Source organism: Idiotropiscis lumnitzeri, chromosome 3 (assembly GCF_059441095.1).
Source record: "Idiotropiscis lumnitzeri isolate Australia: NSW breed Sydney's pygmy pipehorse chromosome 3, RoL_Ilum_1.0, whole genome shotgun sequence".
Classification (NCBI taxonomy): Eukaryota; Metazoa; Chordata; class Actinopteri; order Syngnathiformes; family Syngnathidae; genus Idiotropiscis; species Idiotropiscis lumnitzeri.
In genome coordinates this window covers 30,160,740-30,178,363 of record NC_142393.1, presented here as the reverse complement: position 1 = coordinate 30,178,363, position 17,624 = coordinate 30,160,740, and the positions used below count along the sequence as shown (strand labels likewise).

At 41.2% G+C, this 17,624-nt stretch overlaps 1 protein-coding gene and 2 non-coding genes across 4 annotated transcripts; all 3 read left to right on the top strand.

Annotated features, from left to right (window-relative positions):
- Window positions 1-405: 405 nt before the first annotated feature.
- LOC148340773 (U5 spliceosomal RNA) lies at window positions 406-516 on the top strand. Its single transcript, XR_015842751.1, has one exon. It is a non-coding gene; the product is annotated as a U5 spliceosomal RNA (small nuclear RNA).
- A 612-nt stretch (window positions 517-1,128) lies between these two features.
- On the top strand, window positions 1,129-1,241 carry LOC148340772 (U5 spliceosomal RNA). The gene has a single exon (XR_015842659.1). It is a non-coding gene; the product is annotated as a U5 spliceosomal RNA (small nuclear RNA).
- A 2,801-nt stretch (window positions 1,242-4,042) lies between these two features.
- On the top strand, window positions 4,043-17,212 carry LOC148340771 (dnaJ homolog subfamily C member 5-like). Of its 2 annotated transcripts, none has more exons than XM_088291047.1 (5): window positions 4,043-4,346; window positions 8,282-8,397; window positions 11,839-12,052; window positions 13,132-13,303; window positions 13,445-17,212. In XM_088291047.1, the coding sequence occupies exons 2-5, from the start codon at window positions 8,291-8,293 to the stop codon at window positions 13,543-13,545; spliced, it is 594 nt and encodes a 197-aa protein (XP_088147173.1). In that variant the 5' UTR covers window positions 4,043-4,346; window positions 8,282-8,290; the 3' UTR covers window positions 13,546-17,212. The 2 variants fall into 2 exon arrangements, with proteins under 2 accessions (XP_088147173.1, XP_088147174.1); XM_088291048.1 differs by having other exon boundaries at window positions 4,045-4,126.
- The last annotated feature ends 412 nt before the right edge of the window (window positions 17,213-17,624 follow it).

Here is a 17,624-nt window from a genome sequence, read left to right as displayed (position 1 = left end):
GCCATGCATTGGTTACAGACAACAACAGATTTCTTAAAGAATTAGATTTAAGATGGATTTTTGTCACACTATGTCAATTGAATGGCCATTGTGCACTTTCTGGTGTACCTGCCTTGGTCACCTGGGGGTAGTGTAAATCAGACAAAGAGACGTCCCAACTCCTCTCAGTTCATCAGTACGGTACTAATATTAATAACCTTACTTCTTTGAAGAGATTAATGAATATATAACAGCGTTATATTGTCTCAGCGTGTGTTGCTGCACTGTTTTGAGTTCAGTCCTTGGATATACATGGTTATCGTTTGTATTTGAAAGATATAGTTGACGTGTTTGACTCTTGGCCCGTTTCTTAAAGTTGTGGTACGGGCAGTCGCACAGCCGGTTTCAAACTTCAGGAGTTAGTTCACTCTTGTTTCTCTTCAGATCGAATAAATCTTTCGCCTTTTACTAAAGATTTCCATTAGGGGGAACTACGAGATTTAACATTAATTTTTGATCCTCTGTCAAAGTAGAGCTATTTCTTGCCGTCAATTAAATCAAATGTAAATTCATATTTTACTAACACCCCCCCCAAAAATGTGCCAATACTTTTTCGAACATTCACACGCATGGCTGCAAATGAATACCAGGTACAATGGTTATAGCAAGTCATAAATGGGCAACAAACATAGTGGGGGTCAAGATGATCATAATGATTGCTTGACCACTTCGAAAATAGTTGATCAAATAAGAAAAAAGAAGGCGATTAGAATCCATGTAGGCGCAATCAAACGTTTAGGTTGAGCCACGCCTCAAACTGCGCTCTGCAGCCTGGGCGACTTCTGGTCGTTTTTTTTCACCACATCGACCATTGGCTGGTAGTGCACGCCCAATTACCCACAAACCTCTGCGCAAAAAATGATACAATGAGGATTTGCATTACACACTTATACACTAGTATTTGTTAATACTGTCCGCCACAATACTATCCATTTGTAATGAGTGAAGACCATTGAAGTATAACAAAAATATACATCAAGGGTTATTAGTTTATCAGAAAGATAAAGGTGACACGTTTGACTCTTGGACCGTTTGTTAAAGTTGTGTTATGGGCAATGGGATAGCCCGTTTTGACGTTCAGGAGCTACGTCACTCTTGTTTCTCTTCAGCTCGAATAAATCTTTCGCCTTTTACTAAAGATTTCCGTGGAGAGGAACACCAAGAGTCTATCTTAATTTTTTGATGCTCTGCTAATGCGGAGTCTTTTCTCATGTTTAAGGAAAATAAACTCCAACCATATATCATGGGTGTTGTACGACCACCCGGGCGCCATTGCGAAGTGTAGGAGAGGGATAATTCTCTGAGTCTCTCAATGGAATTAGTCCGACTCAAGAGTCGAAGTCACGATCGAGTCTCAATCCCCTCTAGCACCACCAAGTGGACATAACGTAATTCGACATGCTCGGAATAGTTTTCTTGTGCGAAATTGCTATTAGGACTGCACTCATTATAACATGAAATTGTCATGGAAAGGGTGGAGGAAAATGCATTAATTGAGTTTCTATTGTTGTGTATGTTGCTGGCGTTTATTGCAGCAGACGAGACTGTGGATTATAGCCCTCAGACAGGCGATCAAGGTACTTGCAAATCCAAATGAACGTTAAATGTGCAAACGAAAGCCGCTTGCTGATTGGTGGCCTTTTTACGTATTAACCACATGCGTCTGAGGCAATCATTGCTTTCTACGGAGTCCCTTAGGGGAAATGGAAGAGAAAAAGAAACTGCGTTCCCTCGCAAAATCTTTGCGTTCCCTTGCAAAGACTGCATTCCCTCGCAAAGTTTGCGTTTGCGAGGGAACACAAAGTTGTTTATTTCAAGGGAATGTGTATTTATTTATTTTTTTAATCCGCGTTTATGTACGTAGTACGGAGCCCCTTAGGGGACATGGAAGAGAAAAAAAAAATTTGCGTTCCCTTGCAAAGATTGCGTTCCCTTGCAAAGTTTGCGTTCCCTCGCAAACTTTGCGAGGGAACGCAAAGTTGTTGTTTTTTTCGAGTGAATGTTCATTTATTTATTTTTTAATGCGTTTATGTACTTCCGGGTCAGTTTGACTACCCTTGCCTCGAATGCGCTGCTGTTCAAGAGACGACAGTAGGTTGGAGGCGGCACTAATCATGGAGGAGGGCTTGGAACTGTCTTTCACTTATTTGAAAACCGTGCTTAATATCCAGAACTGATTTTATTTCTTTGTATTTCAAGACAATTTCAAAGTAAAATTCAATTAAACTCGCCCACGGGTGAACACACTCCATCTTTGCTGCGTTTGTTTACACAGAAGATGACCCGGAAGTACATAAACGCGCATTAAAAAAAATAAACATTCACTCGAAAAAAAAACAAAACAACAACTTTGCATTCCCTGGCAAACTTTGCGAGGGAATGCAATCTTTGCAAGGGAACGCAAAGTTATTTTTTTTTCTCTTCCATGTCCCCTAAAGGGCTCCGTAGCTTTCACTGATTCGAACCAATGGTTATATGTTGTTATTGTTGTTGTATCCCAGCTCTTTATAGTAACAATTAATCCCATCAAAATACAATTCGAGTCCAGCTGTGTTTTTTTCCCCCTCACCTTTTTTTGTGGTATTAAGATCAAATTGTTCCCAAACGGGGAAAAACGTTATCTTCCTCAGGGGCTCCATAACAGTGACAAATTGATAATAGTAATCGACAAGCGAATCACAAACTTCTCCCAAAATGTACCCAAATACAAAACGGGAAACCTCCATCGCATTTCGTTGCTGTTTAAGTCAGAAATTGAGCTTCTTATTTCTGAACTGGTCACGTAGTATGGCCGGTTTTGAGGCTTTGTCATCACGTCACTGGAGCATTTTCTGTGCGCTTCAAATACTCACTCCCAGTTTACTCTGTACATGCATCGGAGTCTCGACTCAGAGGACACATCACCAATAACTGCAACTACACCGAGAAATAATCAGAAGTTGACCTTTGATTCAGTGGGGGTCAAGATGATCGCAATGTTTGCTAGACCGCTTTTGAGCGTCTATGTAGCTAAAATTCTGGAGAAATTAACTCATTGTGTTTGTAAAATCTTGTCATAATTTCTCAATATACTTCAACTGGAAGTGGTGATAAATAGCTTGAAGCCTCTTTTTTGAAGAAATGTTCACAATATGTAGGACAGCTGGTTGACAAAGCAAAACAATTTTCCTTATAATGGCTCGTATCGAGTCACCCATCTCACCACTGTAAAGTTGCTTCGTCCCACTCATGTTCAACACTGTTACAACAACACTGTTCAAACACTGTTATGTTTGCTTGCATTAAAATGATTGGTGACACTTTGTTATATTAATGATGTGCTCAAATACCTGGTCACAATTTGTTTGGACAGGGTGTCGTAAAATTCATTCTAGGCCTTCACCTGTTTTTTTTTTTTTCAATGTCTATCGGACAGACGTGAGGCCAATCAGCATAATGTTAAGAAATTAAATGTAATTTTTTTGTTTTTTTTCTCTCCTCCTTCCTCTTCCATTATTTTCACCATGACATGAGCTCAATCATGAAAAATGCACTTTAAGTGGACTCAGCAACTAGCATAGTTTGGTGTGGAGCTGAGATTTTGAGAGTTTATTTTTTACCAAATTAAACCAAGAAAGCTAAAATGTTTCAAAATTAAGCATTTTCCACCTGTCTAGTATCGTATATGTGCTTCAAATTTGGTGAAGAAATCTCCAGACAGGTTCACCAGAAATGGCCAAAAATTATCAAACAATCAATGGTTGCTTCAAACCAAAATGGCAGACTTCCTATGTCTTGTTGTGCAGTTATCACAATTTGGCCAAAAAAGGGACTTTGTCATTTATTCTACGATGTGTCTGAATAAATTTGGACTCAGCCAGTTGCAAAATACCACCTACATTTTTACAGATGTCGTTGAAAAATTACAAATTCACCTTTTATATTTATTGCAATTATTCTTGAGTCTGAGCCTGCATTTGGTTTTATTATGAAATCCATCTCACCACTTCCTGTCCGAGCGTGCACATTTGTGCGCGTGGAGTTTGTAGCTCACGAGGGACTGACAGTGAATGGGTGCAACCAGACTATTATAGGAAAAGAAGAACAGGTCGGTTTCTATTCGCACCAGCTGGGCGGGAGTAATAGAAAGCTACTCGCGGCCACGACGCTGCCGTAAACGTTAGCCGCTTGCTGCTCGCTGCTCGGATTTGGGGAAATCCTCCAGTGTCTGTTGGGATGAGGAGAGCCATTTGAACACCCGCTAGGATTCGGACCGTGGAAATTAGAAGGAAGGGACGCAGCGTTGTACGGTTGCGCGTGATCAATCGGTGAGTGAGCGGTTCTACTCGGCGTTAGCATGTAGGCTAACACTGCTGGCGTTTGTCGTTTTTGGATTAGTGGGCTAGCTAATATGCTAGCGGGCTGCCCAGAACGCGGATAAAGTCACTGGAGATTATCCGTTCTAAAGAGTACACTGTCTTGCCTCAATCTCGTCTCTCACCAAGCGCCTGTGTGAGAGACATTCAAATATTCTTCAAATGTCAGCGAAGTGCTTTTCTACTCGACACATTTATTCGATTCTGGTCGATGGAGAGATTAAAATTCAGGCTGGATGAGTTTGTCTGCTGTAACGGTTCCCTTTTAACTTCTAATTAAATTTGTGTGTTTACAGTGTTAGCATTAAATGATAAGCCTTCCAAGTGGATCACACATACCTGCTTCTATTCTTAGCTGCACTCTTAATCTATCTGTCTATAAGTCTGTAGACCAAGAAGTGCCGCAAGTGATGTCACCAATCAGCTGTTGTCAACGTTTATTTTTACGAAGTGTGTGACATTTTATTATTAATGTTTCATCCCTGCATCAATCATGAATTGAAGCAACCGGATGCTCTGTTGTTTTGGTGCGTACAATAGTTTAAGCAACAGTGGAAGATTTGTTGACAATTTGGAACCATTATTCAATGCTACATTTTTTTTTCCACAGCCCTTGAGCCATTGCGTGAAATAGATGCGCGTCTTCCGAAGACGCCAAACCGGCGTTTTGTTTCCATGGTTACTGTTCGTGCGAGTCCACTTCTATGAGAGTTACAGACTTTAACAATGTGGGAACGCCAGTTGTTGCATCTTAGAAGAGAAAATGTGTCAATCCCGCTTCCTCCTAACGTAGCGGGGGAGTTGGATGACACAAAAAAGGCAGTCATGCAACTACTTTCCGAATTCTGTCGCTTCACACGGTGCAGCAATGAACACGCTCAAAAACTCGGAGGAATGTCTCTATACAGTAATAAAGTTGCTCGCGTTGCGTTAAAAGAGCCTGAACACAGTCTTATTTATCTGTATGTATATTTGTATTTAAATTAGTGCTGTCATGAAATTACATGTTTTAACTAATTAATCGCAAACATTTACATAGTTGATTGCAATTAATCTGGGTTTTCTTTTACACATTTTTATGAAGCCTGAAATAGATATTTACTTGAGTAAAATCTTGGCGTTAATGTGGAAAAAATATAAAAGTATATTTCTTCGCCCGACTGTTCTAAGAGCTTTTTTTTTTTTTTATCTATGAACACGATTCCTTTCCTGTAAAATACAGGAAAAAAGGTTGAACAATACACCACAGACGTACAACTAATATGGTATTTGAATTTGACTTTGCAAAGTGTGCAAATAATTTTGGATTTTTCCAATGAGCCGTCGAGCAAATTTTTAAAGTAAAACTATCCAGTCCGTCTTTGCAACAGTAACTCTCCTCTCAGTTTGACTCAACAGTGAGCAGAGGTCAGCTGCTACAGGAAGTAAATACTTTATATTTTTAGTGCGTTATAAAATTTTAATTAATCTCCATTGTTAATACTTTAACTTTGACAGACCTAATTTAAATGTATATGTTATGTATGCAGGGCCCTGGTCTTCTGAGGGCCCGAAGCAAAGTTTTCTTTGTGCCGCCCCCCACAACTGATCAGTAGCACCAGCCGTGCCATTATTGATGACTCTAAAGTCTATGTGACTGCAGCAATTTCTTTATTTATACTTTTAGGTCATTGCAAAAACACTTAAATCATTGGATGCTTTATAATGAGCTACAACTGTACAAGTCAAATCAGGACTACACCCCAGAAAAATGGACATTTTCATGCCTCCTAATACCGTATTTTTACGGCCAAAAGACGCGCCGTATCAAAGGGCGCAGTACCAGTTGAGGGTGCTATTTCTGTATTTGATACATAGATAGAACGCACCGTACCATTGGGCGCAAACAGAACCGAGCAACCGAGCAGTCGTGCTAGCTGCTCAGTCGCGCTAGCGTGTTTTTAAAATGGCAGCGGGAGTTCGGTGGTACTTTATTTGAGCTTTTAACAACGTGCTGAAGTTGTCCTCATTCAAAAATGCACCAAGTCCTTGTCTTCTGTATCCAAGATAAACAGCTGGACACGTTCTCCACCAAACACGAGAGTCATTATCAGTCTGCCTCGTCGTCTCGTTGCCGCGCAGCCCCTCAGATGGGATGCCGACACAATGCCGGTGTGAGCAAGTCACTAATCAACAAACGATGTGTGGTCACGGTGTTACATCAAAACTAAAACTATCACCCCAAATCAACTGAATAGCATAAAGAGTGTAGGCCCAGCAAAATTCCGCCTCCCACCCTACCATACAATACCTTAGTTTATAATGCATGCACACTAAAACAGAAGATAGCATGGCTAGCGTGGCTAGCTGTTTTTAAAAAGGCAACAGGAGCAAAACTGAGTTTGGTTGTATTTTATTGAACTATTTAACAATGTACTCACATTATTATTAATCAGTCAATATCCACAAATTGTTCAAAATCGTCTTCTGTATCAGAAATAAACAGCTGGGCAAGTTCTCCCACAAACACGGCAGGTTCCGTCATTGTCAGATTCCCCGTGTCGCTGCTGCGTGCGGCTCCTCATGATGCCGGCTTTTGCGAAAGCCCTAACAACAGAGCTAGCAGACACGTTTGCCCATATAGGGGCATTGGGGGCTGCTTTGCACTGGGGGGGTGCCTTTGCGTTGTCATTCACGCCCATCTCCCCTCTCACGTCCGCCTGTTGTCGTTCACGCCCATCGTGTCCCCTCTGTGCAGGCAGTTAATGCTCGCAGTCAGCCCAGCAGTGCACTTGGTCCACATAATGGGTGCTCCGCCTCAAAAGGCGCCCTGGCTTTTTTGGATGAATTTCAGGACTTTAAAGTGCGCCTTATGGCTGCGAAAATACGGTACGTTTTAATTTGGTCCAGTTGAGTTAAGTCATTGAATTTACACTTCAATGCAATAGGCTGATGATTAATATTTTTTCACAAACAAAATAGTTTGATATCAGATAAGAAGAGTGTGAATCAATGCATTTGTTAATTATATGATAAACATGAAAACATCTAAGGTAAATTATTATTAAAGTACCATAATGACTACCTGCACCTAATTACATACATATTTTTTTCTTTCTTTCCGCGTGGCATAAGATCAAATGTACCATATATCATTAGGTTTGTATAATTATTATTATTGATGCTGCCAAATTATTAAATACGTAATATTGTAAGCACATTGGTGCCAATCCAATTTTAAATAAAACAATAAATTCATAAGTAAATAACACGAGCATGTCCCAAAAAAAAAGCCTAATGCAAGATCTAACGTTGAGTGCAGGGCATCTTTAGTTAATGCTACTGAACTCTGACGTTCCTGAAAATAAAATGAATATGCACCGTGCAGAGACACAATTGAAGGTTTTTCTCTTTTTAAAATATCGGTAAACATAAAGTTCCGTCGTGTGATGATGCAGGGATGGTGGTGGCATTTGCGAATGCACCCACTACCCCCTTGTCGTCACGCAACAATGTAGACAATGTAAGTTGCTATTCTCAATTTAAACACGAAGCCCTACCATCCTCCACACTTACCTCGCCAATGTTGTTTCTGTTCCTCACCTTTTCTTTTTTACCTTTGTTTTTCTGCACCCAATCAGTCTTTTTGACATTTTGCTTGGTGCCCTTGTTTACATAGAATTGCACGTATCCTCGCGGACTAATGATTGCCAAGTGAGATGTAGCATTTGCCATAAATGGAGCACACGTTGTGCGTGCGCATTAGTGATAAGATGTGTCGGTAATGGGTTGCCAGATCGGGGCCCTTTGGTGAAGTCGGGGGCCCTACGTGGCAGGGCTGGTCACGTATGCATGTGTATGTAAATGAGTGAACTTGAAGTCACAATGAACTTATTTTGGGTTGATAGGTGAAGGCGATGGAGCAGCAACGACAGAGAGCACTGTCCACGTCAGGAGAATCGCTGTATGTTGTGCTGGGAGTGGACAAGAATGCTACGACAGAGGAAATAAAGAAATGTTACAGGTGAAGTCCGTGTCCAACACCAGAGAGCACCATTAATTCTTTATTGTCATTGACATAACCCAGCTGTGGGGAATTGTCTGTACATCATTCCCCAAGTTGTCACTGTTCGTGCCCCAACTGTTTCTTTTTATCTCTTTCAATGGCAGACATTTTAAAAAGAGAACCTGTTGATTGCCAGCCACTGGAGAGCATTCTGACTGATCTTTCAAGGCTCTGAGAATATTGTGTTTTATGACTATACAACACAGAAATGGCCAAATGAAAGCTTAGATTCTCTCTTTCATCACAAAAAAAGTTTGTTTCTGCCTGATTAAATTTTTACTGATCAGCAGTAGAACACTTATTTTGGACCAAAAAACAGATAGCAAGCTTTTGTGAAAAATACATTTTGTACGCAATAGTAACTTTGATGCTCGTAATTTTGGTTTTAGTGTCACCTCAAACCAATCCTTTTCTTCTATAAAATACACGAAGAACAACAATGAAAATGTGCTTTTGATGGCAAAATAATGTATTTACAAATAGACACCAGTGTTATATTACATTGGACAAACCTTAACAAATATTTGCATGCTATTTATAGTAGTGTGCATGTTCGTCTGTATGTACATTACGTCATCACTTCTACATCTAAATTTTCTATTTTCTCCTCATTTGTGGAGAGGCGCTGGCAATAACGAAAAAGGCAAATGTCGAGTGCCGTTACATCTTGACACATGCTAAACTTGACAAGTTGAGAAATGCGTTTGTGTACTGAAACAAGCAGCTTTCACACAACCAAATACTGAAAGAAAGAATATTATGCGTGCAAGTTTTGTGGTGAGTGAATTAATTGCCACAAAGCTGAAGATTCCAGAGGCTGCTGCAAAGGTGCTTGCCCCTGAAATAGTGAAATTAGTTCAAAGGACCTGTTTGTCTCGAAGAACCGTGACAGACAGAATTACTGACATAGCTCAAAATATCGGAAGAACAATGAAGGTCACTGTGGGAGGCTTTAAGTATTTTTCTTTGGCCTGCGATTTGACAACAGACATAACAGCACAGTTTGTCATTTTTATGTGTGGGATTATGGCTGAGTTTGAGTTTGACGAGGAGATGTTGTCTTTGCAAGTCATGCAAGGAAGTTGGGATAGGCTCCAGTAGGGCTGTGACGATAATTCAATATCGATATGTATCGTGATAGTTGGGTTATTGATATCAATGGAAAAGGTATTGACAAATTTTCAATCAAAAAAACAAAAAAGAAACAACGGAGCAGATTCGACCCATCACTGACCAACTCGTCACTGTCATGACCCGTTCGGTCATGTCAGGTTTTTGTTTGTCCCGTTTCGGTCATGTCATGTCTTTGTTTTGTTGTTCCAGCTGAGTGGGGGCGTTTCCTCCAGCGCTTGTCCCCTTCTCGTGTCATCATGGCTGGAGAGACGCGCCCACCAGCCACACACCGGTTCCTCATTCAGCCACGCAGCTGTCTCACATTGACTGATAATCACCCGCACTACTTAAGCGCTCAGGACCGACGGCTTGTTGTCGGGACATTGCTTCCTTTGCCTGAATGTCACGGTCGCTTCCTGATATCGCTCTCGCTCTCGCTCTCGCTCTCGCTCTCGCTCTCGCTCTCGCTCTCGCTCTCGCTCTCGCTCTCGCTCTCGCTCTCGCTCTCGCTCACACTCTCGCTCATAGAGATTTGTCACTGCCCCTGTTTCCTCGTCAGTTTTGTTCAGCCTTGTCGCGTTTAGTTCCTTTTTCGTTATTTTGCACTTTGTCACGTCTGTTTGTTTCTCCCAGCACCTGGTTTGCCCTCTTAAGTTCACTCATTAAATTCCTTTTAAGTTACCCTTGCCTGGCTTCCCTGCGTTTTGGGTTCTCCTCCTTCACCTCGCTACAAGCGAGCCTGACAGTCACAAACTCCCTCCCATTGAGGAAATACAACCTGGGGCTTACGCATGCGCCGCTGAGCTAGCGTGACACAAAACAAACAAAAAAAAAAACGTGTGGCGTAAGGTGGACTTACCGGCCGACTTGAGGAAACTTCCCTCAGTTCCATCACACGGGAGCTCCCGAGGAGAAAGGCAGGCTTGCTTTATAGTTAAGCCGCTAACAAGCACCCTCCCTGGACACGCACTGGACAAAACGGACAGTAGCTCCAGCACACGAGAGCTCCGTCGCAAGGGAGGCTGGCGTGCGTTGTACATTTTAAAATAAAACAAATCAGAATTCAGCCCTTTTCACTATTTTATTTTCAGTTGTAAAAAAAAATAATAATAAGAATTCAATATATATATAATATCGATATAGACCGATATGACATACATGTGTCACGATATAGTTTTCAGCCATGTCGCCCAGCCCTAGGCCAGCACGCCCGCTACCCTCATGAGGAGAAGCGGCTCAGATAATGGCTAGATGGATTTGAGAAGTTGAGCGGCATCTCCCATCAATGGTTCGGCGCGCAAAAAGGATTGACCGCATTTATCAAAAAAGAAATGAGTCTGGATCCAAGTGATTTAGTTGTGTGCCACGTTATAATACATCAAAAGAGTCTGTATGCACATTCTCTCATGCTTATTAATGTTATGAAAACCGTCGTGTCCTCGATCAACTCCATTAAAAGCAGAAGGCTGAAAAACCGCTAGTTCAAGGAGCTATTCGGCATCAGCTCATCAACTCTCTGCTTTCAAACGTGAAATCATGTGAAGTGACGTTAAGGTTGTGGCAAGAACTGGAAAGGGGTCCACTTTCACACCCTATAAGACCAAAAGCCTGATATTTCCACTGAATATGCTGGTGAGTGTGCAAAACTCATTCAGGCATTTGATGAGAGGTTCCATGTGGAAAATATCCCAAGGGAGCTGGATATGTTTGCCATGCCGTTTAATGTGCAACCCTCTGATGTGCCGGATAACCTCCAAATGGAAATAATTGAGCTGCAAAACAACAATGAGCTCAAAGCTAAATGCAACAACCTCTATCTATTGGACTTTTACCCTCTGTACGTTTAAATGTACAGCAGACAAACGGCTCTTTCAGAAAGAGCAGCGAGGGTTTAGGCTAGGGGTTTTCAGTCCTGTTCCTTGAGGGCCACTGTCCTGATTATTTTCCATCTCTCCCTGTTCCAACACACCTGATTCAAATGATCAGATAATCAGCAAGGTCTGCAGAACTTGGATAATGATCCTGACTATTTGAATCTGGTGTGTTGCAGCAGAGAGATGGAAAACGGGCAGGACGGTGGCCGTCGAGTAACCCAATGCAAGACCATTGGGCTAAATATTTATACTAAAGATTTGCACACACATCAGGCCTGGCAAAAAAAATTATCGTGATCTGGCTTTGAAGGAGGAATTTATTCTGTAGCAGTTGCAAGAAAGTGTCACTCAAGTGTCAATGAAAGCAAATAACTTGACTTTTACTTGAATTCTCTTTCATTTTTGCTCGCAGGAAACTGGCATTAAAGTTCCACCCCGATAAGAATCCCGACAACCCAGAGGCGGCCGAGAAATTCAAAGAGATAAACAACGCTCATTCCATCTTGAGCGACGGCACCAAGAAGAACATATACGACAAGTATGGCTCCCTGGGCCTCTATGTGGCCGAGCAGTTTGGCGAGGAGAACGTCAACACCTACTTTGTTCTGTCCAGCTGGTGGGCCAAGGTAAAACTTAGATTTGTTTTCATCATTGTCGTGACTTTTTCTGGCTCGTACAGCAATGTCACAGGCATACCGTGACGATGACACTTTAAATTACAGGTGCTATCCTACTTACAAACATTTCAAGTTTTATATTTATATGCGTGTATGTGAGTGTGTGTGAGAGTGCCACACTAATGGACATGACTCTGAATTAATGATGGGCTCTTCTCTGTATTGTTGCACATTGTTCTCAACTCCGTCTCCATCCTGTTCAGACTCAGATGAAACTGCCGAAAGGCTTTGCTTTTCCTTTGCTGGCTCTGATGCTATTTCTTCCACTGGCTTCTCTGCAACAACCTACTGTTGGCCCATACCTCATTCCTCTCAGCTCGGCGTAGACCCTTGAGGTCCTTGAATCTAGTGTCCATTGTAGTAGCAATCTGCAGAGATGCAATGTTGGCATTCTCCTTGCGTGTCTTTTCTGAACATAGATGAAATCTTGGCCACATACGCAGGGTCATCATCTGAGCTCTCCATCACCAGAGACAAATGGCTAAACGCAGGCAGAGCCACACCGCACAAGACATACTTTTCTTCTCCCAAAAGTTCAGTCACATACCTGCAATAGAAAATCAATCCCACATGCGTCAAAACTTAATTTTATCCTCATGTTAGGATTAGAGAAAAGAATAAGGATAACATTGTTTTTAGTCTGCTATAAAATAATTAATCAATTTGCTTAAAATTTAAACACATTAAATCCCCATTTAAACTATGAACAATTTTGACTGGCTAATTGACAAAAATTGGTTGAAGTGAAAATTTATGCCTCAAAACAATTAAGGAATTTTGTTTTCAATTTATTTTGGCAGAACCTGGTACCAGTGTTCTTTGTTTCTGCACCTTGTTTCAGTGGATGCTTGCAACAAATTATCAATCCCTTTGTTTTTATTCTTCAGTTTTCTGACATTACTGTTTTCCCGGGTAACACGCAACTCAACCCCCAAGGCTGCATCGCGGCCCACTATTGGAGAAGGATGGCTGTAGAGGCATCTATTTGAGATTAATCTTCAGTGTCTTGTATACTGTGTCCCCAACAGGCATTGTTTGTCTTCTGCTGCTTGTCCACTGGTTGTTACTTCTGCTGCTGCCTGTGCTGCTGCTGCAACTGCTGCTGCGGAAAATGCAAACCACGGCCACCAATGGACCAGGAGCCCGATTTCTACGTGTCCCCTGAGGATTTGGAGGCCCAGATGACAGCCGACGAGAGAGGTGAGCAATGACCACGCTGCTTTAAAGATGTCCTTTAAAGATGTCCTTTATTAGTCCCACAATGGGGAAATTTGAAAGGAGAGAGGACTTCACTCTGCATCAAAACTGAGTGCGTCTCCGTGCGTGCATTATCTCTTGCAGATGGAAGCAACGAACCCATCATGATGCAGCCGTCCTCTGCCACAGAAACCACGCAGCTCACCGCTGAGACCCACCAAAGCTACCGGACTGACACATATTAGAAAGACACACTCACGCATACACACTTGCGCACACACACTCACACACTTCTACCTCCAGGGTTTCTCCATTTTCCATAATCAGTTTCATCTTTCAATTGGAAATCAAAGAACATAAAAGGAATTTAATATGTTGTTTCTTTCTAAGTGACAGAAGAATAATTGTCAGAGGACTGACTTTGATGATAATCCGTTTTTGATTGGTTGTGTTTATGCAACCCAAACGTGTGGTAATGAGCATTAGAGAAGATACATTAGCTTGTTAGCTGCCGCAATAACACGACCGTGATCCAATGCAGAATCCATCAGCCTTTATATTATGTGGAGTATTTACATATTGTTTTGAGGAATAATGTGTAAGGAGGAAGTTATTCCCAATTGTTCATGCCCAAATGGAACACCACATTTGGACCAGTAGAATTTGTCCAAATCACGAGTACGTGTCCGCTATTTTTTGTCTTCTTTCTATCGTGATACGCCAGGAACTGCAACTGTGAGGTATGTCTCGGTTTGGTCTGTGCGGTATGGTGGTATTGATCAGAGCAGAAGGAAATGTTCAACAAATAATCATTTCACAGATATTTCAATTCTTCTTTCAACAATTGCACAGTGAACCACAAGGAACTGTGTGTGGGTGGTTGGCCTTTGGTTCTGATTATTTAGGTCATGTGATGATGATACCGCTCCGTAATACCATATGCATAAAGTTTGCTAATGCATTCATAAAATCATGACAAAGTGAAAAAGTCTTGGATCAGCACCAAGTGTTGTTGTATCGGTCTGCTGTGGCGAAGAAGGAGCTGAGCTGAAAGGCAAAGCTCTCCATTTACCGGTCGATCCACATTCCTACCCTGACCGTTGGTCACCAACTGTGAGACACGAGTCAAATTGAGCTTCTCCCGTGGGCCTGCTACACACATAAGGATTTTCCCAAATCTTTAAAGATATTTTGTCTGTGGCAGACACCTCCCAGAAAGATAGAAAATCAGAGATTTTTCAGTTTAGATTGTATTGTGTGCAGTTTTTTCCAATAATCTCAGCACACAACGCCACACACACACACACGCACACAACAATTCTGTTCTGCTCTCGAATCGAGGCATCTGAGGCAGAGCTGCAGCATGATCACGCGTGATATCACATACACATAGACGAGCAGACACTTCTGGGTACGCGTGTACGATAGTTGCCGAGTGTTTTCCAAGAGGTCTGGAGGCGAAGGCCTTGTTAAAATGGTGACATCTGCAAGAAAAGGCTTGTTCTGGAAAATACTCCCTGCCATCTGGGGGAAACCACTTTTATACAAAATAACGACACCGGGTAGGACCTACTTGGCTTTATTTAGTGTCACTACCTTGTCCTTTAGTCGGGGCGCTTTTCGAGTGGCTCCATTCACGTGCAAAACATGTTCTGAATGATATATGCTTTAAATGCAGTCTGCTATGATTACATAGGCATATTATTACAGAAACTTTGTTCTCAGGAGATTGTTGATCGTCGTGGTCTACTTGGTGTTACGGTTCTTACATGGACACCAAACACTGAGCACTCAAATCCCAAAATTTAAAAAAGAAAAAAATATATATATTGTTACAACATCTTCACTCCATTCACACAAAAATATTCAGTTGTAAAGTGGCACAAATGACCAAAACTCTCAATAGTTACGAGTAACAAGCATGCAAGCATGTGTGATACGAAGGCACAATTTACTTTTTAGCTGCTAAATTCAGAGATGATGCAGAGATGTTTCTGGCTTAATGAGAACAATATCGCCTTTCAAGATTAGAAAAAACATTGACTGGTTTGATGGCTAGAACTGTCCTTTAAAAGAAGTGATGAAGCCGCTTGCCAGAAATAATTATTTTCAAATTTAAAATATTGTCTGAAATATTTTCTTTTTTTAAAAATACAAACTATACATTCCTTATTATTCCATCGTAGTTTACTGGATCTTGTTTCACACCTCTTCATGTTTTCGTCATGCCCTGTGCGTTCTCCTTCTCTGCTGCTCTGCCTTTCTTGACTCGATCATTTATTTTTATGCGTTCTGTATCCCTTTTTTCCTCTCTCATGTTCTGTCGCTAATGTTTGCACTTCTTTACTCTGCTCCAGGCTCTTGTGTTTTTTATCCGAATCATTCTTTTGTCATTGCCACCAGGTCTTTACTTTGTCAGCGGCTGCCGTTTTTTTTTTTTTTTTTTCAATCGTAGTGGTGAAGTTGGAGGCAATGTGGAGGTAGAAGAAGAGGTGTTGGGATGAGGGGGGAATCTTACTGTTAATGTTATGATGTTCTTAATGGGGGGAAGCTGTGAGCTGTGTGAGGGTCGAGTTGAGCATCAAGTTGATTATTTTTTCTGGCAGAGCATCTAAAAAAAAAATCAAATCAAGGGTTTAAAAACAAAAAGAAACCTTACTTGTATCCAATTTATATGTTGTACCTTATGTTCAAATTAAAGTTTATTAGAATACATTCTATGCAAAAGAAAATTTGCTGGTAGAGCTTGAGGGCAAAGCACATCTGGACCTAGCTTTATTATTATTGAGGCAGCTAACATGCTTACATATCTTTACTGAGGTGTGTTACCAAATTTCGGGTCATGTAAGCTGAACAATTAAATTTTTAAATCAAATTCAGTCCTGTCACCCGTTTTTCCATTTTTACTTTATTTAATCTGAGCCTAAAATGAAAATGTGAAAAACAGGCTTTTCTTTTGTGGTAGATTAAAACTAAATATTCTGTCATTTTTGTTTTTTTGATCTTTAATTGCCAATGCAAAAAGAAAAACTAAGACAACTAATACTAAATGTACTCAGATTTTCCATCATATCCCTCCTCTGACTTTACATTTGCAACGGTCTTTGTTTTGTGTTTAGTTGTGTTTTTTGTTGTCGAGAGCTTGTGAGAAATATCGACGCTCAATTGTCTTGTCAACTGCATCGACTGTCGGGCACCTACTCGAGAAGAGGCAGAGGGAAAAGATAAATAAACTGAAGGTGTTTATTTGAGGAAATAGAGTACGGAAAATAAGTTGTTGATTCCAACTACTGAAACCTAATTTCTCCATGCACACGGGTCCGTTCAATGAGCATTACACCACACTGTGTTGTCCCTTCTTGCAATGCAGAATGTTGAGAAAATAATATTCAACTGGGTCCTCTGCTTACCTTCATCTCTTTCCCCCCATTGTTTCTTGAAACCGTCAAGAGTGTCATGTCATGTCACGTCATCTTCAACACCGGTTATCCTGTACCGGGTCGTGGGAGTGTGCTGGAGTCAAACCCAGCTGACTTTGGGCGAAAGGCCAGACTGCACCCTTAACTGGTCGCCAGGCAGTTGCAGGGCACACACAGACACTGTCACGGAGTGGGAACCGATCCCACGCTGCCTGCACACAAGTCAGGGGAGCGTACCACTAACACCATCAGCGACTCTACCATTAAGAGTGAAAGATAAATGAAAATGTTTAGACCTTATGTTCTGTTTTGTGATGATAGTGAGCAGATGATAATATATTTATTTCATGTTTCTTAAATTTTTAACACGTATGTGTCGACTCTGTGTGGTCATAGAAGTTTGTATAAGTTTGGTTTCATATCAGACTGACGTGTTAGTGCGTAACATGGACTCTTTGAATGATTAATCGAAGAATAAAATGTTTGACTTCTCTTTTGCCGTGTCTTCTCAAGCTATTTTTTTTTTTTTCCCCAACAATAGAAAGTTTCATAATCTCCCATGAGGAACTCCACTCAGCTTAACCACCGCAATCAAGTCAGACATTCCAATGGGAAACAAGTATCATGATGTTAAAAGCCCCCATCCGCAGTGACTCAAGTCTTAAAACATAAGTCATTCCATGATCCTTGATCTCCTTTACTCTCCGACCACAATATCTTAATCGCCATGATTTAGTTCAGTTTTGCCAAACTGTGGTTAAGTTTAAACCAAGACACATTTTAGATGAGATGAATCTCACAGAACTCCTTCACACAAATGTAAAAAAAAAACAAACAAACAGAACCAGGCTCTTTGACTCTTTTGTCGGTCAGTCCTCCGCCCTCCGGCTGTAAAAAAATGTATG

Coding starts and splice junctions, on each gene's coding strand:
- LOC148340771 (XM_088291047.1), top strand. CDS start 8,291: ATGGAGCAGCAACGACAGAGAGCACTGTCCACGTCAGGAGAATCGCTG. Junction 12,053..13,131: donor TGTCCAGCTGGTGGGCCAAG/GTAAAACTTAGA, acceptor TGTCCCCAACAG/GCATTGTTTGTCTTCTGCTG. Junction 13,304..13,444: donor GATGACAGCCGACGAGAGAG/GTGAGCAATGAC, acceptor TATCTCTTGCAG/ATGGAAGCAACGAACCCATC.